This window comes from Hemitrygon akajei, chromosome 9, assembly GCF_048418815.1.
Source record: "Hemitrygon akajei chromosome 9, sHemAka1.3, whole genome shotgun sequence".
Taxonomy (NCBI): domain Eukaryota; kingdom Metazoa; phylum Chordata; class Chondrichthyes; order Myliobatiformes; family Dasyatidae; genus Hemitrygon; species Hemitrygon akajei.
In genome coordinates, this window is record NC_133132.1 from 137,508,035 (window position 1) to 137,529,751 (window position 21,717).

At 38.9% G+C, this 21,717-nt stretch overlaps 2 protein-coding genes across 18 annotated transcripts in view; both read right to left on the reverse strand.

The window, feature by feature from the left end:
• Positions 1-4,331, reverse strand: part of dpysl5b (dihydropyrimidinase like 5b) — an 83,626-nt gene extending 79,295 nt beyond the window's left edge. For both annotated transcript variants that reach the window (XM_073057063.1, XM_073057062.1), the window contains exon 1: positions 3,905-4,331. In XM_073057063.1, coding sequence (XP_072913164.1) covers positions 3,905-4,165 — 261 coding nt within the window. In that variant the 5' untranslated portion in view covers positions 4,166-4,331. The remainder of the gene's footprint in view (positions 1-3,904) is intronic.
• Positions 4,332-11,099: 6,768 nt separating this feature from the next.
• Positions 11,100-21,717, reverse strand: part of dnmt3ab (DNA (cytosine-5-)-methyltransferase 3 alpha b) — a 483,274-nt gene continuing 472,656 nt past the window's right edge. For 15 of the 16 annotated variants that reach the window (XM_073057071.1, XM_073057068.1, XM_073057067.1 and 12 more), the window contains 2 exons: positions 16,082-16,200; positions 11,100-15,242 (listed from right to left, as the gene is read on the reverse strand). In XM_073057071.1, the coding sequence (XP_072913172.1) occupies positions 15,101-15,242; positions 16,082-16,200 (261 nt within the window). In that variant the 3' untranslated portion in view covers positions 11,100-15,100. Of the gene's footprint in view, positions 15,243-16,081; positions 16,201-21,717 lie in introns of those variants that run through there. The other variant, XR_012100314.1, reaches the window with a different exon arrangement.

The window sequence follows — 21,717 nt, forward strand, 5'->3', positions numbered from 1 at the left end:
CACATAAGGCTGCCTTATAAGAGCCTATAGTATTACCAGAAAGACACTACCATGGATAGAAGATTGGTTGAGGAGGAAGCAAAGAGTTGGAATAAAGGGGGTTAATTCTGGTTGGCTGCCGGTGACAAGTGGTGGTATTGGGACCGCTTCTTTTCATGATATATGCCAACGATTTGGATGATGGAATTGATGGCTTTGTGGCCAAGTTTGAAGATAATACAGAGATAGATGGAGGGGCAGGTAATGTTGAGGAAACAGGGCGTCTGCAGAATGACTTAGACCTATTGGGAGAATGGGCAAAGAAGTGGCAAATGGAATATAGTGTAGGGAAGTGGAATAAAGACGGAAAGTATTTTCTAAACAGGGAGAAAGTTCAAAAATCAGAGATGCAAAGAGACATAGGAGTCTGTGGAGGATTCCTTAAAGGTTAACTTGAAGGCTGAGTCAGTGATAAGGAAGGCAAATGTACTTGGAGTATTGAGAGTACTTTTGGGCCCCTTTTCTAAGAAAGGATGTGTTGGCATTGGAAAGGATCCAGGAGGAGGTTCATGGAATGATTCCAGGAATGCAAGGGTTGCCCATTGGCTATGGGCCTGCACTCACTGGATTTTAGAAGAATGAGGGGTGACCTCGATGAAACCGATTAAGTATTGAAAGGCCTACAGAGAGTGGATGTGGATTAGATGTTCCTATAGTGGATGAGTCTAGAACCAGAAGGTACAGCCTCAGAATAGAGGGATGTTCATTTAGATCAGAGATGAGAAGGAATTTGTTTAGCCAGACAGTGGTGAATCTGTGGAATTCATTGACACTGATGACTGTGGAGGCCAAGTCATTCAGAATATCTAAAGCAGAGATAGATAGATTCTTAATTAGTCAGGGAATCAAAGGTTATGGAGAGAATGGGGTTGAGAGGGATAAAAAAAAAAATCAGATGGTATGATAATGGTATGGTGGAGCAGACTTGACGGGCTGAGTAGCCCAATTCTGTTCCAAAGTCTTATGGTCAATTTTGACAAAGCCTAAACAAATTGAAGTACACGTTTTCTAAGATATCAAATATTGCTCAGGCAGTTCCTGGCCCCACTTAACCTCCATCACACCCACTGCTGCTGCAATTCCTAGGCCCATTTCTAAGTTTTCAAGCAAAGAACTTACACTACTGTGACAGAATTAAATGGGGATCGAGGGTGAGGGACAATGAATCCAAATAGATGTTACTATGGCTGGTCAAACAGCATTGCTAAACAATGAATAGATATTCAACCTATTCCTTTGGGTGCAGCATTGCAAAAAATGTTACATCTTGCCCTATCCCCTTTATAATTAAAATTGTAATTGTTTCAAGAAACCACAAGTAATCAGCATGAACAAATGTTGTTAACAACTTAGAATCAACAATTCCGAATCCCCTATTCACCATTTCATTTCAGCATTTGTAAAAAGTTGAGGCAAAATATTTTTAAGTTTCCAACAAAATTCATATTCAAGATCAGAGAGCAATACACAACTAAATAAAACATCTTCAGTCAATTATACTCCTCATTAACAACAGCACAGAGTGTATTAGTGAAAATAAAAGTTTCTCTATCAGATACCACACGATTTTCCTTTCTTTGTGCAAGTGGAACTAAAACTGGAGAGCCACAATTTAAATAGCAAAACTGCTACAGCCTGTTTTTTTTTAAACCCCCAAATCATAAGTTTTGCTGTATATTTGAATGCAATTTTATTTCTCAACACCAACAGGATTGAATTTGGGACCTCATTCTTATTATTTAAAAGCACCCGCTTAATTGGCTTTTAACAGCCACGGTCTTAAGGGATGCAGTTGAGTTTGAGGAGGAGAGGAGGTAATGTTTTGAAGATAAATAATACAATAATTTAAAAACAGTGTTTCAGATACGCTTCACTGACAGCTTCACATTCTCCCATGTAATTTCCAACTGGCAAAGGTTCAAGGAAGCAATCTCCCCCAGTTTAAATGCTGTGAAATTTCAGCAAGGTTGGAACTATGCCACTCCAGAGGAATACACATTCAGCCAGAATATATGATTCATCTTGGTTGCGTCCTCTGATTGCAACTGTCAAAAAAGCCAGTCTCTTATCAATTTGATTCACTCCATTTGATTTCAAAGAATGACAGAGAGCACTGGAAGCAGCAAAGACTTTGGACCCCAGACAGCATATCAGCCCTTGTTGTTGCTTCACAATTAGTCACACCTGCAGAAAAGCTGTTTCAATAAAGTTACAACACTGACATCTATGAATCAAATGTGAAAAAACTGCTTGTATGCATGTCCCACTTAGGAAAAAGGACAAATCCAATCCAGCAGTCACTGCCTATCTGTTGATTCACAATCATCAAGAAAGCAACGAAATCTGTGTGCACAATGGAATTCCACTATGGTCATGCTGCTCCCAGTTTGGTTTTTATTACACAGTCCTGGACAACTCATAGATGTACAAAAAACCTGAATTAGAGACATGAGGAGAAAATGACTGCTATCAAGGCATCATTTGACCATGTGGTAAAACAAAAGAGACAACATGCCAATGATTGTAGCCACACCCTTGCACAAAGGAGATGCCTGTTGGAGTTCAATCATCCTAGTCCCATGGCAACAATGCACCAGTCTAGATCCACTTCCTTTTCTATTAAAACTTTCCTCTTGATCACAACACTGCAGCAGGGACATTTGCTGATGACTCACAATGTTTATTGTCATTCCAAACTGCCCAGCAAATGAAGCAACCTCTGCTTGCATCCCGCAAGAGCTTGACTACATCCAGCAATGAGCTGCCAGGTAACACTTGGGCACAAAAATGCCAGGGGGAGACCATTTCCACCAAGAGATGGTCTACCCACTTACGTTGGCATTCAATGGCACAATTATTCTGTGGAGCAGTGGCAGGGGAGTGATATACGACCATTTGTTCTTTATAAAATAGATTTTAAAAAGTATTAGTAATGCTAAAATTTTCTTATTTTAGACAAGAAAAAATGTGAATTGTAAATAAGTTAGACTGCAGGTGCACTATCAGTTATGTTAGGGATTCATATCGCACAGAAACAGATCGTTCAGTCCCACTCACCCATACTGTGCAAGGTGCTCTCTTCAGCTACTTCTATTTGCCTTCTGTGATAATAAAGGTAGCCAAAAGACCTTCCCAGTATGCTATTGCCACTCTTCTATCAAGCAGTACAAAGGCTGTGAACTTGGATTTACAAAATTGCTCAAGTCAATGACCATCTCTACAACTTGATTTGTAAGCTTCTTCACATTTCAGTATCAATCTCAAACACAAAATGATGTAAATGAATATAAGCAAAATATCTAGTGTTGATTTTAGGATAAGACATTATATTTATCTTCTCTTAACCACACATAACAATCCCAACGCCACCTTCCTTTGGCAAGATGATTTTCTTCTCGGTACTCCAGCTTATTCACTCTCCACTCGTCCCCAACCCAGAACACTTACAGTTCTCCCCCCAAACTATCAAATAGATTGCAGCCAGCTTCATCCTGGTGTACAATAATATCAAGGCATTCTAGTCATCACAAGGCAAAGCTGCAATTAGGATCGATAAATTGATAACATCTGAAATAATTGTCGCGTTGGTGGAAGTTGGCAGATTTCGTTGATTTTTTATTGACTGATTAAAATAAGGGCATGTGATGGGATGCAGTTGTTTCGTGTTTGGGAGTTGATCAAAATGTCTATGAAAGAGCGAGAGAGAACAAGAGACAGAGGCGATTCCGATGGGATGCTGGTGAGCAATGTGTGCCTAGAGGGAGAGGTGGGATGGGATCTGCGGACGCTGCAAGAAGTGAAATACATGAGAGGTGGTGGCTGGGGTGTGGTGAGTGTGTGGGAACAATGCCCATCCTTTCATTACCTTGGTGCCGAGGTAGTAATCGTCCACGGACGTCACGTTCATAAAGGTCTCCTGGAAATGGGTGCTGGTGTCGATGCCACCCGGCATCACCAGCTTGCCGGTGGCGTCGATGACCCTGGCACCACCGGGGATCATGAGTTCGCGGCCCACCTGCTGGATGACGCCATTCTCGATGTAGACATCGGCCTCCTGGGTGCAGTCGTCGTTCACTACCCGCCCTCCTTTGATGAGGGTCCGTAGGGCGCTTGCACTGGCATGCATTGTTCTTGACAAACAGCTCTCAAACGGCTGACCGAACTCCCCCCGTTGCTCGGAGAATTAATTTCCCCTTTATTCCTCCTTTTCCACTCAATGTTCTTATTATCTGTGAGCGAAGCAGCCAAATCCCGGCCAGCCGTCCGTTCGCCTCGACGCCGGTTGCTAAGTGCGTGCACGCAGCCCGACTAGCCTGCGGATCGTGCGATTGTGGCGAATGGACCAATCTGCATCGAGGGTCTGGACAGCGCCGCGGACTGAACACTGGGAGTTGTGGTCTTCCTACTTAACATCGGCAGGTGCAGAGAACATTGAGACGTCCAGTCGGCGAACTACATGTCCCACTTCACCTCCCACAAACTGGCGTGGTCCTGGATCTGGATATCTGCGAGCATTGTTTGAGTTTATCCTCATTTGCAGCCAAAATGCTGACGATTATAATTTATTGTGTCGTTTAAATATTTGCATTATTGCATAAATTAGTTAATAAGCATTTACAAAATAATGTCCTACAGTCATCCGGGAAACTTTGAAAACATTAATTTATATTTAATAGGGCTTTTAATTGATACATGCACTCCAATGACAAACATAACACAGACCTGTGTTCTGTTCTAACGAGTTTTTTTTTGTTCGTGTTTCTAAGTTCAGCAGTTGGCTACTACCTGTTTATCGAACGCACGTTTTATATGAATATTGAATGCAGAATATCATTAGGTCTTACTTAAATGCACAAGAGAGTGTATTATCTTAAGTGGGACTGGCTGAGAAAGCCAAAAGAAATATTTCACATATCTGGGACTTCGAGATGACCTCGAGACAATCGAAATTAAAAGTACTCCCTTGTTTTCTATGGTTTCAAAGGTACTATTGGAACACGGCATAGGTGCGGGAGCAGGCCATTCGTTCGCTCGGACTTGCTCCAACGCTTAACAAGATCACGCGTGATTTTCTAACTCAACACTATTTTCCTACACTCTCTCCATTTCCCCCAATTCTTCTAATTTCTAAGTGAAATCAATGACAGAGTCCCTGAAACAGAGAATTCTAAAGATTCGCCACCCTCGAAATGAAGACATTCCCCCTCTCTCAGTCTTAAATGGCCGACCACCTCTTCAGAGTTCTATGCTTGTCAGTCAGGGGGGGGGAACATTCTCCTTATGATGGCCCTGTTGATTCCTCTTAATAATGTTGTACATCGCAATAAGGTCGCCTCAGATTCTTCTAAATTTAGAGAAGAGCCATCTGGCATCTTCAATTTGACCGCATTTGACAGATTTATCTTCCCATCCTTGTCTAAATTGCGGTAGTCTCTATAGCTCTTTTTTTTGGGATAAAGGGGCTAGAATGATATAAAACACTCCAGGAGGGCTCTGAACAAGGTTATATGTAGGTGTAGTAAGACACCTCCACGTTTGGACTCAATTGTTCTTGTAATAAAGGCCAGCATACCATTTGTATTCTCAAACATCTGCCACAAATTTCAGGTCTCTTTGGACATCAACATTTCCAGGTCTTCCACCATTTTATAATGACTCAGCAATTCTGATTCTTTTACTGTAAGTGGATATCGCATCTTCCCACTATATCGACATCTTCTATGTTATTTACCACTCAATTTGCCAATATGACTTGGAAGATATTTTGCATATTTATCACTATAATAGCTTTGTCATTACAAATTTACCATTGCTTACTTTTTGTTATAAATTTTACATTTAGTGCTCTCAGTATTGTTCAGGTTGGGTGATACCTGTGCATTCCATTTGTCATAGTCCTCAGAAAAATGCATTTATTTCCACTCTTTGTTTTCTGTATATTAAACTACTCTTAATCCACACAGAGCATATTCTAAATTCCCTATTCACCAACATCTGTCTGGGATCTTAACGAAAGTCCAAAAATCCAAATACACGCCTGCACTGGGTGCAACCATCAACTCTATTAACAACTTGAACATTTTGAATTGATAAGTCAGTCTCTATTTCCTTATTCCAATTTGGCTCTGTATTTACTCTATAGAAGTTGATAGGAGTTTCACTACGCCTTCGGTCAGAGAAAAGCGACCTGAGCCGCCTGTGTGCAGGTCCGTGACTACAGCTCCCAGTGTATCCACACCCGCCACAGGACTTCAAAGGTGATGATGATGGTGTCGAGACTAGCGTTTGATTTGGATTTAAGTGAGGGAGTGTCAGCCTCACTCTCTCTTCCCAATTCCCATCTGGATCCAGAGTCGAGACGGCTGGAGATGGGACCAGGCACAGTGGATGACCAGGACGGCTTCTGTGTCTCGTCGCGCTCTACACGTTCCACGACGCTTGCAGAGACCGCCTTCTTGACCTTACGACCTTCCATTGGTCTCGTCCGCTCAGTCTGCCGGAGTCTGTCTTCACGTGCTGGGATAGACAACTCCCTATCTCACTGAGGGTTTGAGACCCGTCGGCCACCCTCACCTGGTTTAGCCGACTTGCTGAAGCCGGTGCCCGGGGTGTGGCCGCTGTCGCATGCAAACAGCTACAGGGAGTCACAGGTGAGAGCTGAGTACCAGGTGGGGACCAAAGGTGGACAAACTGCCTGAAAATGACGCGACATGTTCCCCAACCAGAGGTGCTATCCCCCCCTTACACCCGGAAATAGGTATAAAAGCATGAGGGATAACATGAGTTCAGCCAAAACTCTTGCATTGTAACCAGCTCTGGGTGCCACATGTTGTGGCAGGGCAAAATAGAGTTTCCAAGTTAATTTCAGGGAGGATGGACGTTAACTTTATGGATAGACTTGAGAAGTCTAGGTTTCTCTCCTTGGAACAAAAGTTGTGGAGATCTTACAGAGATAGTTAACCTCATGGAGGGTATAGATCATGTAGATGGTGAGGAACTGTTCCCATTGGCAGAGGGGCCAAAATCTAGGAAGAGAGAATGCAGATGATTTGAAGAAGAACTGAAAGTGGCATGAGGAAAATTGTTTTAACCAGTGAGTGCTTGGGTTAGGAATTCATTGCCAGGAGTAGGAAAGAATTGTCACGTTCAATGAAGAGCTGAATATGTATCGGAAAGGAATTGCAGGACTGTGGGGAGAAGACAGCGAGTGAAAGAAACAGGATTGCTTTACACAGAGCCATGACAGATCAATAGGCTGAAAGGTTCTTTTCACTGTAACCTTTCAGCAGGGTTGTCTGCAGAAGAACTTGGACAGATTAGAAGAATGGCCAAAATAATGGCAGATGGAATACAGTGTAGGGAATCGTATGGTCATGTACTTTAGTAGAAGAAACAAATGTGATTTTCTAAATGGGGAACAAATTTGAAATCAGATGTGCAAAGGACTTGGCAGTCCTAGTACAGGATTTCCGAAAGATTAACTTGTACGCTGAGTCAGTAGTTAGGAAGGCAAATGCAATGTTAGCATTTATTTTGAGGGGATTAGCATATAAAGGCAAAGATTTAATGCTCAGGCTTTATAAGGCATTGGTCAGACCACAATAGGAGTATTGTAAGCAGTTTTAGGCCCCATAGCCAAGAACATATGTGCTGGTATCGGAGATGGTCCAAAAGAAGTTGAAGGGAATGATCCTGTGAATTAAAGGGTTATCGTCTGAGGATTGTTTGATGGCTCTGGGCATGTCCTCACTGGAGTTTAGAAGAATGAGGGGGGTGGGAGATCTCATTGGAACCTATCAAATGTTAAAAGGCCTTGATAGAGTGAACGTGGAGAGGATGTTTCCAGGAGTGTGCGAGTCTAGGACCTGAAGGCACAACCTCTGAATAGAAAGATGATGAGGATGAATTTCTACAGTCAGAGTATGGTGAATCCTTGGAATTCATTGTTGCCAAGAGCAATGGAGGCCAAGCTATTGGGTATATTTAAAGTGGTGGTTGATAGGTTCTTGATTAGTAAAGGCATCACTGGTGATGGGGGGTGGGGGAAAGGCAGGAGAAAGGGATTGAGAAAGAACATAAACCGGCCATGATCAGATGGAGAAACAGACTCAATGGGGCTGAATGACCTAATTCTGCTCGTATGTCTTATGACAACCATTCTGTGAACCTGTGTTTGCTACAAATGTTGTTCAGCAATCCCCTGCACCCAATTATCTTTTGCAGCTATATCTTAAGTTCAGAAATGCCAATTGTAAATCCCCGAAATTGAATCATTCCACTTCAGAACCTTGCAAGTTCAGATAATATTCAGGCCTGGGATGAAAAAGGCCAGTAAAATTTGTCCCACATATATGGGATAGAGAGAGTGTTTAACACTCCTTGATTAAGCTGGTTTGCTTCAACATTACCCTCTCCCCATGGACCCATAAGTTGTTCAGATACCTACCAAACTTCTTCTGGAATTCGACAATTGAATCTGATTCCACTATTACTTTCAATCACTTGTGCAACAACAATTCTTCAGGTCACTTTTGGTTCTTTTGCTAATCGCTTTGATTCTTAATCCCCTGTTGTTATCCCTCTCTCAACGGGAACAAACTCTCCCCCTTGACTCTGTCTATGCCCTTCCCAACTCCGTAATGTCCGAAACCCCTTAACCAACAACACTTTGTGAATTACTTCAGAAGATCTGCAGTTGCTCAAAAAGATAGTCCACCATTACATTCACAGAAGAATTAAAAGGGGTATAGACACTGACATTCTCAGCAATTTTCTCATAAATTCTCACAGGATTTGGGGTAGGAATACTTACAATTTTGACCCCACTGGTGAGAAAAGAGTTTTTATATATTTTCAGGTCAAGTGTCTGTGAAAGCTGAAGTGAAACCTAAAGGTACTAGATTTTTTAAATGCCGGCAGTCCTTGTCCTTCTGGTGCATGAGGTCCTGAGGTCTTTGAAGTGCTGTCAGAGTAGCTTTAGCAAATTGCTGTGGTTTATTTTCTGAATGGTATTTATTGTAGAAATAATGTGTCAAAAGTGGAGGGAATATTTGGTTATGGGAGAGAGTTTGATGTCAGACGAGGGATGTATGTCAGGCTTCCTGAATATTGTTGAAGCTGCATTCACACACATAGATGGATTACATTCCACCAGGCCCCTGACTTCAACAGGAAAACCTTTCAGAAACTTAAAAATACAGAAATTGTGAAATATAATCTTATCTTTTAGAATTATTGTGTTGGAAACGTATTTCTCTTTTTTACTGGGAAAAAGGACAATGCATTTTATGCTCAATGAAGTCAAAATAACCCTGGTAATAATAGATTGATTAACGGAAGAATGTGTGATAAACTTACACGGAAGTTATCACTAATTTTGCAACAGGTGAAAAATATAAAGTTGATGGTTCATCTAGTCTTGAAATTATTATCAATTTTATTTAAGGCACCATTGTAGCTCCAATCATTTAAACTCCACAGTGTTACACCATACGGATGAAGGACACGAAGTTTAGCAGGCATTCACTTATGCCAAGAGGGGAAAGTACTTTTGATATTTCAAAATACTGCAATGATTTTGACTCAGCTGTGAATGATTAATAAAAGATTTCTGAATATAGACAAAATATCTTGAAGTGATAACTAATTTGAGCTCAAGGTTTGAAGTCTGTATTCAACTTTTGAAACAACTTTAATAACTCTGGTAGTATAATAAAAAAAAGCTAGACTGTAACAGTAACCAAAAAAGCCCTCTAGATTTTCTTTAAAAAAGATCCAATTGTTTCAGTAATATCCTTTAAGTAAGGATATCCTCTGTCTTTACATCACAAAGCTTATTTATGGCCCAGTCGGCGGACATTTAAGGAGAGACAATGAATGCATGTCTTGTGAGCAGCATCTGTAGAAATGTAATGTTCAGAGAACTAACTTCTGATGATTTGTGATCTGTTTTAATGTAGTATTTTTGCCCTTAATACACCTGATTCTAAAAACCCCATCCTTTTTCTGATGTACTACAAAACCTCAACTAGAACAGAGTTGGGGGGGAAAAAAAGGATTTGAGCGGAATTAATCTGTTCGGAGTTTAAGCAAGCTTGCTTTTCCACACAAAATCACCATGGAATCTGCCAGACAAGATTGCATTGTGAGGCTTCATTTCTCTGTGGAAAAGTATATCACATTAGGATTTTACTGTATATAACTGCTTCAGAAACTTGTGCAAAGCCCTGCCACTGAAAGGAATTGTATTAATGTTCACTTTAATAATTTGCGGACGAAGTTGTTCGATGTCCACCACCTTTCCGCATAACATTGCCATAATACTAGTTAATGTGATTGTTTAAGCAAAATGCAATCTCACTATGAAAAAGATCAACATTTAAAAAATTTTCAAATGATTAAGGGTGCATGAAGTAAATAGAATTGATGGAGTTAAATTGATCACAGCATTTAAGATGGAGTTAAATATTCTGGTAGGTGCTGTTTGCTTAGTGCAAATGACTATTTGTGCTCCCGGGTGGGTGGGGGAGGGCTGAGCCTTCAATGGGCACATTATGTTATTATTTGGGTATTAGTCTGCCACTTATGAGTCTCTGATTATAAAGCTGCTGAGAAGAATAAAACATGAATTTTGATTTAATAAAAGAAAAAGTTCCATACTGTCTGAAACAATCCACTATTGATGATTAAATCAGCTTTTTCAGGACTGTCCCCTTTTGCAACACTTTTAGCTTTATTTGTTGTGTCAACACATACAGTCATGGAAAAGTTTTGATTGTCTTGAAAATTTGCATTGCTAATATTAGTAGAAACCCATTCTTTTATTTGCATGTATAACTTTATTGCTTTATAAAATGGCTAGGATTAAATCAGGGATTGCTGGGCGGCATGTCTCGAAGGGCCGTACAAGTCTGTTCCGTGCTGTATCTCAATAAATAAAACAAAACAATTTTTTGTAAACAAAATGGAAAATGTGAATGAATTGTACTTGTGCTTTTCACAGATAGAATTAGTGTCACATGAATGTAGTTACCAAGGAATTAACAAACTGAAGGCAATCATACATTTATTGCTTAGCAGTGCAATTTTGTATAACATTTTATTGAGGTTTAACAGACATACAGTCACAAATAAATGTACCAGTATAAATTCTGAGCAGTTACATTAATCATCCTTACAGTAACAGTCACATATCAGGGTTACACCTTATATATTCATAATATCAATGATGGGTGTTGGGTATATATTAAAGGAAAGAGATGAGAGAATACCTCATTTTAATATTTAAAGGGATACTGTCTTCATGAAAAAGTGTTTGACAAATCCTTTTTGTTTGGAAAAAGATAATAGGCATGCACCATTTTGAATCGAGTGATTCAAATTATTTTTATCTGAGTAAATTACATCATTGCATTGTATGTAAACAAAAAAAAAAACACTTTTTTTGATCCCAGTATCCCTTTAAGATAGTTTTTCTGTGCACTGGAGTTCAGGAACCTCAGAGACACTGGAGTTGCCATTAACCCTGATGTGATACAATGTGCTCCAGAATGGACTCCAAATTTATCACAGCTAGATTTCTGTGTACTGAGTATTTTTTAAAGCATTTAAAAAAATAGTTTGTACTTTTCCCCCCCTTAAATCCTTACAGTTGCCACCCTATAGCACCATGATGCTTCTACTTCAGTGGGGAGGATGGGACGGTTTCAAGCTGTGGAGAATTGCTGCTCTAGGATAATGGAACAGGAATGAACATTGAGTAGGGGGCGATTTTATTCCACATTCTGCTGGAGACACCCAATCACAAGCAAATAAAACTTTGTTCAAACTTGTCATTTGACAAATACTTTAGCACCACAGCAAATGGGTTTCTCTACCAGCTACATGTTGGATATATTCTATATATTAAAAGAAACTATAATGTTTAGAGCACACTAAAATGCAAAGACTGCAACATCAAATCACAAGCTCTTATAACGCTTCAATCTGCTTTCTTAACTTAGAATGAATTCAGCCATTTATCATGTGGCCATCTTAAGATTGCATGCTGACTTTAAGTTGATGTCAGAAGAATAATATTGTGATTTATTTTTTTGGAAAAAGTCACAGCTTGGAGCTCGCCACTATCCTAACTGAAAGAAAGCAGCATTCAGGTGAGCAGTTATGTTGGGGAAAAATGGTAACACTTGGGAGAGAATATAAATAGAAAAATATATAATTAAGTGAGGAGAACTCTTTGCTATTTTCATCTGCTGGCTAATAGAGTATTAAGAATTCCCCATTTTTAATATTTTTCAAAATTATTATGTATTAGTAATTAGTTACTAATCTGTACTCATTGACCTAATTGGGGTATTGTTTGGATTTACATTTTATTAGAAGCTCCTGGACTTATTTGTAAATGTGTTCCCTTCTGACAACACAACTGCATGTCAGGATGCAGAGGGAAACAAGAACTGTTTAGTCCTTCAAGTTGTTACCAGTTTAAAAAGTGCTTCCCCAACTATAGGCTAATACTGTTCCAAATGGAACAGATTTTTAAAGGTTACCTTTAACATTTTATTAGTTAATTTTTAGGCTGATTGTACTGTAGGTATTGTCAAATAATATCAGCACTTTGCAACTCAGTACTCTGTTTAATGTGACGCACCTGGGACCATTTGTACTGGGAAAACATGTCCACAATGAAGTCAGCAGGTAAGCAAGGTGGTGGCAATATGTGGCCACCCATGTGGTGAAAAAAATGCAGTGTTACAAGCTTAATTTCCCCACAACACAGCAGTGCACAGTTCAGAACACTAGGCATCCATTTGTTTCCTAGTAAACGTGCCAAAGTGTTGCACATGATTCCTTTCATTGGACCAGATGCAAATATCTGAAAAACATTAGCTTTCAGGACAGCAGAATTCCTTCATCATGAGAAATGGAAAAATGGAAGTCTAAAAACATTCACATACAGTACTAGAAACTGTTTTTTTCTAGTGTGTCAATGTATAAAGCTGGCCATTTCTGAATAAACTATTTTCCAAATGAAAAAGTAAGCAGCTTTCAACAGCAAACCACCTACTCAACAACTGGCTGATTGGTGGGATCCAGATCAGACAAAGTTGTATATTTTTTCCTCAAAGTCAGCCAACTGGATCTACAGTAGAAAGAAACAATATACTAGAGGAACAAAAGAATACACAACAAACCGATACACAACTGTGTACACTTTGCACAAAAAAACAATACATTTATTCAAGTGTTCTCCAGCACAAGTACATAAGAAAGGAGCATTATTGGGCATTGAAAACAGGATGGAGGTTGACTGCTACATCTGCTGCACATACTGACCTTTCCATAGACAGCTATGTCACAAGCAATACACAGTAATACAATATTCACTGAAATGCAGTGAATTCTCTTAACTTTGAAATGCACATTATTGTCAATAAATATTATCAAAGTTATAATGACAGTAAAATGAAGGAATAAAACCAAACATACTGCTTGCTGCATGGAATGTGGAAAGAAAATGCACTGCTGCTGGGGATCAAGCAAATACATATGTAACAGTAAAAGGATTAGCAAATTTACTACATTGTCTTCAATATGAATACATGATTCCCACAAATAAGCACCAACTACGGCACTGTCTAGGCTAAAACACATGAAACTGATTCTTTTTCCTTCAAGTACAAAGTTAAAATGCCTTTTTCTTTTCTTAAAAGAGTAAAATAATAGTGCTTTTCCTTGACCATGAGAGCTTAATTAATCATAGTCAAGATAGCAGATTTTTTTCAATATTTCAGAAAAAAATGTGTAGCACCATATGAATCAAGAACTGCTTCAAGGAAAACTATTGGCTGTGTTTGATCAAGTACTGACAGTAGAAATACGATTCGCATAACAACTTATAAACAACAAAAAAGTATGCTAACAAAAAGAAAACCAAAGGATAACGAAGGAAATGGAAATAAAAGGAAACAAACAGCAAAATTACACCATCAAGCTGCACTGTATTGACTTGTACCTGATTTATATGCAGCTTTAAGAAGGGGTATATTCTGGTATAAAAGAGACCCCTAAGGAAATTAAAAAAAAAAAAAAATCAACTTAAAATAAAAGGAAATCACAGATGTAAAAAATTCATCAGTCCTTCAGTAAAAAAGTGCAGCCTGTCATTTAGTTTTGGATGACCAAAAACATCACTGCATGTTGGCTGGCTATCTGTGGTGCCGTTAAGTGACCTGTAAGATAAGCACCAGGTCTTGGCCCGAGGATGCACACTTAAGAAAAAAGCACCATTTTCTGTTATATATTTTTTCTTATTGTACAAACATGATAGAAAAATTACAGTCATGGCAAAGAGTCCTTAAAAGTGGCCTCTTGAGCATATGAAAACATTGCTATATTTTCAAACTCAAGCCACTAAAGACCACCTTGACAACCTTAAATGTTGCTCTTTCCTGATTATATTACAATTCTGCCTCTTGTAAACGATAAGGCAACATCAGAGCTGATGTTTTCAATCACCTTTTGTAAAAGCACCATTGCAGAAATTGTTGCACAGTTGTACCTTTTTCAAACAACAATCAGTGTTATGAAATGAAATATACTGGTAGGTGATATATTGTTTCTTCGTGGTTTCTGGTTGGAGGCACCTGAAAATGTACAGTATTTGTAAGTAGCTGTGATTTTTTTTGCTTGAGATAGATACCAGGAATGGTGCTGGTAAGGTAAGGCTCAGCTGGCTGACTTGATGTTCCAGGCTCTGTTCATATCCAGCTTCTTCTTGATGCTCCTATCCACCTACACAAGGCAAAATTGTCTTTTTCCCAGTGCTGCAAAGGATTGAACAGCCTCATCTCAAGTACAGCTTGAACACAACAAAAACAAAACTTACAAAATCACACATTAAAATAGCTGAAAATTAAAAACATTTAAAAAATTAAATAGGATAAAAAGGATGACATTTAAAATACGTGAAATTAAGTAACATCTAACAGAATATGATATTTTTCCTTGGAGTAAATTAATTTCTTTTTTTTAATAATAAGTTCCTTTGTCTTCTTTGCTTTCAAACACAGGCAAAATATTCTTTCAGTGGTGCAAACAGGTGACGTATGACAGGAACACTCCAGGATCTCCCCAGAAGTCTTTGTCGGGCAAGGCGGCTCATATTGGAGACATCTGTGTAATGGACTGGGAAACCAAATACCCTGAAGAGAAAGTAAAGAGATTTCTATTGTCCAGTTATATTTCAATTAAATTTCATACCAATGAGGCATGTGTTGCTTTTGCTTCTTTAAAACCTCACCAGTCCTTGCATATGCAAGTAACTCGATCTACTTTTTAACTTACACTTGAAATCTGCAAAATTGTTAAATTTAAACAGAGATTTCTAAACTGTATTATTTTTACTTCAAACAGTTGAGTTCGAGTCCAACTTCAGATGACAAACCAGACAACCTATTCTAAACGGTATTCTCCCAACTAAATATTCCATAAACTAATAGAGAATATTTATATTCCTTCTTCACAAATAATCAGGTTATAACATAAATTGATGAACAGATGGTCTGGTTTTGCTTGTTGGACTAAAATATAATGTTTGCTGCAAGCTGCAATTTGGCAACATATCTATGATTGCTCTTTCTGGCATTTTCTCAGAGACTCACACAATCCACGAAAAGCATAAAAATCTTGTTGGTAGCTTAATAAATAAATAAACAGATTTAGCAAATGAGACAGGTAGGTACAGGCATAGGCAAAGACAGTTAAAATACAAGATCATATTAGTACGAAAATTTAAGAGGAGTTGTGATTATCAGTTCACAAATATTAAGATAGACCTGAATATTTTGCACACCATCAAAAGCTCCATTCCACAATGAATGAGTAAAATAGATTTAAAAATGCTGCCCAAGAAAAAAAAGCATTTTATTAAACCATGTCGGATTAGTGTTCAATTCATTACCCTGACAATAAGAGGTCAGCATTTTACCAACAAAGTGGAGGTGAAGAAAAAAAAGACTAGGAATGATTGAAACAAGTGTACCTTTCCATTTCAGTGCACCAGAGAATGTCTTCCTTCTCATTCATTAGGACTGGAAAATGCTGATCTTTGCCCTGCTTGACAGAATTAGATCTAGTGGTGATGGTTCTCACTTTGTTGAACTAAAAGAAAAAGAAGTTAAGTTTAAGGCAAAACAACACAATAAAACCAAATAAAAACCCTCCAATAATGAAACCAACAGTTTTCATTCTACAACAACTTCCTGAGGAACATTAGCATATGTGAACAGAATTTTTTTTATATATTACTGGCACAGCATGAGTTGCAGGTTTCATGTCAATGATATTCCCCACATACATAAATAACAGATTTCTGTAATCAAGCATATATGAACACTAAGTCACAGTCTTCCAATTTTTTTGCATCTTTATCAATGACAACCATTTCTCATTAGTGCAAAAGTAGAGGTATACAATAATTATCATTGTAAAAGCAATGTTACGTTACCTGATAAGAATTAGAATATAAAAAAATCAAGATGGAGAAGGATGTTTGGCATTCCCTCTTGATTTTTTTTTGTACGTTCTGCACATGGATAAAATCCTTTTTGAAAAAGTAACGGGTAAGCTTAGAAAACTGAGGCAAGACATTATGCTTTAAATTATCAATTGCCATTGCAATGTTAAATTGAGCTGCAAACATTTGGCAGGTTTCTTAATGATAATGAATGTTTCAGCACAAATTCAAATATGTTCTTTTCTTTTAAGTAATTAAAATATTAATACCCTAGATGTTGATATCCTCTAAAGCATGTTGGTTGCATGTAGAGTTTGTAGTTTCTCACTTTAGAAACAGTTTCTCATTTGAACTATCTTGACAAGCCTGATGTAAACAGCTGTAAGCTTGATTTTCTTGCCCCTGAATAAAACTTTGTGGATTCAAGGCCCCTTCGGGATTTGAACTTATCCCTCGGATATCCCAATGAAATACAGACGCATAGTTGACTTCCAGGGTATGTTGACCTTCACATAAAAAGAATCCCATGACTGGTAATGGTTAAGGAATTGCAAATGAATACTGCTGACAAACCTTGGAGCTTGATGTCAGCTTGTATTATCTGAACAGATAACAAACTGCCTAGCTTTCCCTGTTAATTTAGAATGCATACAAACTAATCTACCTTCAATGGGCTAAAGCAAGCTCTACAATAGCACTGATCAGAGAACCAAGCTGATGGAACAATGGTGTAGTTTTAACATAGCTGTAAACTGGTGAAGATGCTAAGCTACACTATAGCATATATTGCATGATCTCAGTTATTTCACAGTTGTGTATGACCTTGGCAGAACTAAATCATTATAAAGACTTGTCTACTGCCTTTTAACAGAATGCCACACTATGGAAAGGATATGATGAAAATACAAGTTTAAACAGCGGCACTTCAAGAAATGAAATTATGTAGAATTACTGTATATCCAAAGAGTTTTCTATCTCAAGAAAATGTAGTAATGTTTTAAAAACAGTGCAATTATCATAAAAGTCAGAAGTAGCCAATAGCTTTTCTTATGTGCTTGGAATTCCAGAATCGGGAATTGTTGGAACAAAGTAAGAAAAATATAAATAAATTGCAATTGCATAAAGAACTTTGTAATTTACTGATGTTCACCCAGCACGCACATGGGCTTGGTTATTATTGGGGAAAACTGCTGGCATTCTAGAAATGGGAGTGATTCATTACCATAGATAATAGACAATAGACAATAGACAGTAGGTGCAGGAGTAGGCCATTCGGCCCTTCGAGCCAACACCGCCATTCACTGTGATCATGGCTGATCATACACAATCAGTACCCCGTTCCTGCCCTCTCCCCATATCCCTTGACCCCGCTATCTATAAGAGCTCTATCTAACTCTCTCTTGAATGCATCCAGAGACTTGGCCTCCACTGCCTTCTGGGGCAGAGCATTCCACATATCCACCACTCTCTGGTTGAAAAGGTTTTTCTGCATCGCTGTTCTAAATGGCCTACCCCTTATTCTTAAACTGTGGCCTCTAGTTCTGGACTCACCCATCAGCAGGAACATGCTTCCTGCCTCCAGCGTGTCCAATCCCTTAATAATCTTATATGTTTCAATCAGATCCCCTCTCATCCTTCTAAATTCCAGTGTATACAAGCCCAGTCGCTCCAATCTTTCAACGTATGACAGTCCCACCATTCCGGGAATTAACTTTGTGAACCTACGCTGCACTCCCTCAATAGCAAGAATGTCCTTCCTCAAATTTGCAGACCAAAACTGCACACAATACTCCAGGTGGGGTCTCACCAGGGCCCTGTACAGCTGCAGAAGGACCTCTTTACTCCTATACTCAATTCCTCTTGTTATAAAGGCCAGCATGTCATTAGCTTTCTTCACTGCCTGCTGTACCTGCATGCTTGCTTTCATTGACTGATGTACAAGAACACCTAGATCTCGTTGTACTTCCACTTTTCCTAACTTGACTCCATTTAGATAGTAATCTGCCTTCCTGTTCTTGCCACCAAAGTGGATAACTTCACATTTATCCACATTAAACTGCATCTGCCATACATTTGCCCACTCACCCAACCTGTCCAAGTCACCCTGCATTCTCATAACATCCTCCTGACATTTCACACTGCCACCCAGCTTTGTGTCATTGGCAAATTTGCTAATGTTACTTTTAATCCCTTCATCTAAATCATTAATGTATATTGTAAACAGCTGCGGTCCCAGCACCGAATCTTGCGGTACCCCACTGGTCACATCCTGCCATTCCGAAAGGGACCCATTAATCGCTACTCTTTGTTTCCTGTCAGCCAGCCAATTTTCAATCCATGTCAGTACTCTGCCCCCAATACCATGTGCCCTAATTTTGCCCACTAATCTCCTATGTGGGACTTTATCAAAAGCTTTCTGGAAGTCCAGGTACATCCACTGGCTCTCCCTTGTCCATTTTCATAGTTACATCCTCAAAAAACTCCAGAAGATTAGTCAAGCATGATTTTCCCTTCATAAATCCATGCTGACTCGGACTGATCCTTCTACTGCTATCCAAATGTGTCATAATTTCCTCTTTTATAATTGACTCCAGCATCTTTCCCACCACTGACGTCAGGCTAACCAGTCTATAATTCCCTGTTTTCTCTCTCCCTCCTTTCTTGAAAAGTGGGACAACATTAGCCACCCTCCAATCAGCAAGAACTGTTCCTGAATCTATAGAACATTGGAAAATGATTACCAATGCATTCACAATTTCTAGAGCCACCTCTTTAAGTACCCTGGGATGCAGACCATCAGGTCCTGGGGACTTATCAGCCTTCAGACTCAACAGTCTATCCAACACCGTTTCTTGCCTAATATAAATTTCCTTCAGTTCATCCTTTACCCTAGTTCCTTTGGCCACTATTACATCTGGGAGATTGTGTCTTCCCTAGTGAAGACAGATCCAAAGTACCTGTTCAACTCATCTGCCATTTCCTTGTTCCCCATAATAAATTCACCCATTTCTGTCTTCAACAGCCCAATTTTGGTCTTAACTATTTTTTTGTTATTCACATACCTAAAGAAGCTTTTACTATCCTCCTTTATATTCTTGGCTAGTTTACCTTCGTACCTCATTTTTTCTTGGCGTATTGCCTTTTTTATTATCTTCTGTTGCTCTTTAAAAGCTTTCCAGTCCTCCGGCTTCCCACTCATCTTTGCTATGTTATACTTCTTCTCTTTTATTTTTATACTGCCCTTTACTTCCCTCGTCAGCCATGGCCACCCCTTACTCCCCTTAGGATCTTTCTTCCTCTTTGGATTGAACCGATCCTGCACCTTCTGCATTATTCCCAGAAATACCTGCCATTGTTGTTCCACTGTCTTCCCTGCTAGGGTATTGTTCCATTGAACTTTGGCCAGCTCCTCCCTCATAGCTCCATAGTTCCCTTTGTTCAACTGTAATACTGACACATCCGATTTTCCCTTCTCCTTCTCAAAGTGTAGGTTAAAACATATCATATTATGGTCACTACCTCCTAATGGCTCCTTTACCTCGAGGTCCCTGATCAAATCCGGTTCATTGCTCAACACTAAATCTAGAATTGCCTTCTCCCTGGTAGGCTTCAGTACAAGCTGTTCTAAGAATCCATCTCGGAAGCACTCCACAAACTCCCTTTCTTGGGGCCCAGTACCATTCTGATTCTCCCAGTCTACCTGCATGTTGAAATCCCCCATGACAACTGTATCATTACCTTCACGACATGCCAATTTTAAACTCTTCATTCAACTTACACCCTACATCCAGACTACTGTTTGGGGGCCTGTAGATAACTCCCATTAGGGTCTTTCTACCCTTAGAATTTCTCAGTTCTATCCATACTGACTCTACATCCCATTATATATAATATAAAGTTAACTCATATGAGAAATAGGTTGTGTGAAAATGAGTTACAATAAGCAATTGTTTCAAGCAGCAGCTTATAGCGATTGTATTGACAGTCAACCAATGATACAATGTGCTCTGCTACATTACTCAAAGTATCAAAATAATGAGGAATAACATTACAGAGCCGAAGGAGATTACATTCTCATCATTCCGTCTTTATTAACACAAGTGCTACCAAAACAAGAAATATCAGTGAAGACCTTAGCCTTCAGATAAGGTATTTATGTCAATATATTGGTTTATATAATACCATATTTTCAGTGTTTTGTCATATAATTTCATTTAAAAACATTTTGGTACCTGCTTTATATTTATAATTTTTGCTTTATATCTTTAGACATGCTTCCTTTTAAGAGACTCCTGGATATGTACATGGAGCTTAGAAAAATAGAGGGCTATGGGTAACCCGAGGTAATTACTGAAGTAAATACATGTTTGGTACAGCATTGTGGGCCATAGGGTCTGTATTGTGCTGCAAGTTCTCTACGTTTCCAACATCACACCATATATGGATGGCAATTTATAACTGTTCATCTGTGGACTATATTACTGATGGACCATTCATGCAAAATCATATTTTTACATTGTCCGTGAGCCATACGTCTGCATAATTTAAAGTCAGCCAACCTAAATGGGTCCTCTGTTGCTGTTGGAAACACACTAACAGGTCAGCATTAAGGCAGGCATTCATCAGGCTCTCCTTCAGACCATTTAAACCCCACCCCTACATCCAAAGCAAGCACTAAATATCAAGCTCTCAGTCTTTATCTTATCCCCGCAATCACTGGACTACCCAACCGCCTAAACATCAGATGACCAATCACACACCATTACTTGACCAATCACTTGACCAATAACTATCTAACCCACAGCTACCAAATCTACATTCCTATAATTCTACCACCTGACCACCAATCCTTCTTCCTTAATCATTAATCTTATCCTCCAACTACACAAAGCAAACCCCCAACTATCCCCAATTACAAAATCCACCCCATGAACAACTAATCATACCTTCTGATAACCAATCCTACCCACTAAATTAATTTCTCACCAACTACCACCTGATGACTATCAATTTTGATTATTAGTGCTTGCCTTACTTACACAAGACCAGCTTTTAAATGTACTTTGGCATATGTGATAAATAATAATAAATAAATAATAATAAACCAATAACTTCCTCAATTTAGAATCCTTTTCCAATCTTACTCCTTGATGACCAGTGCT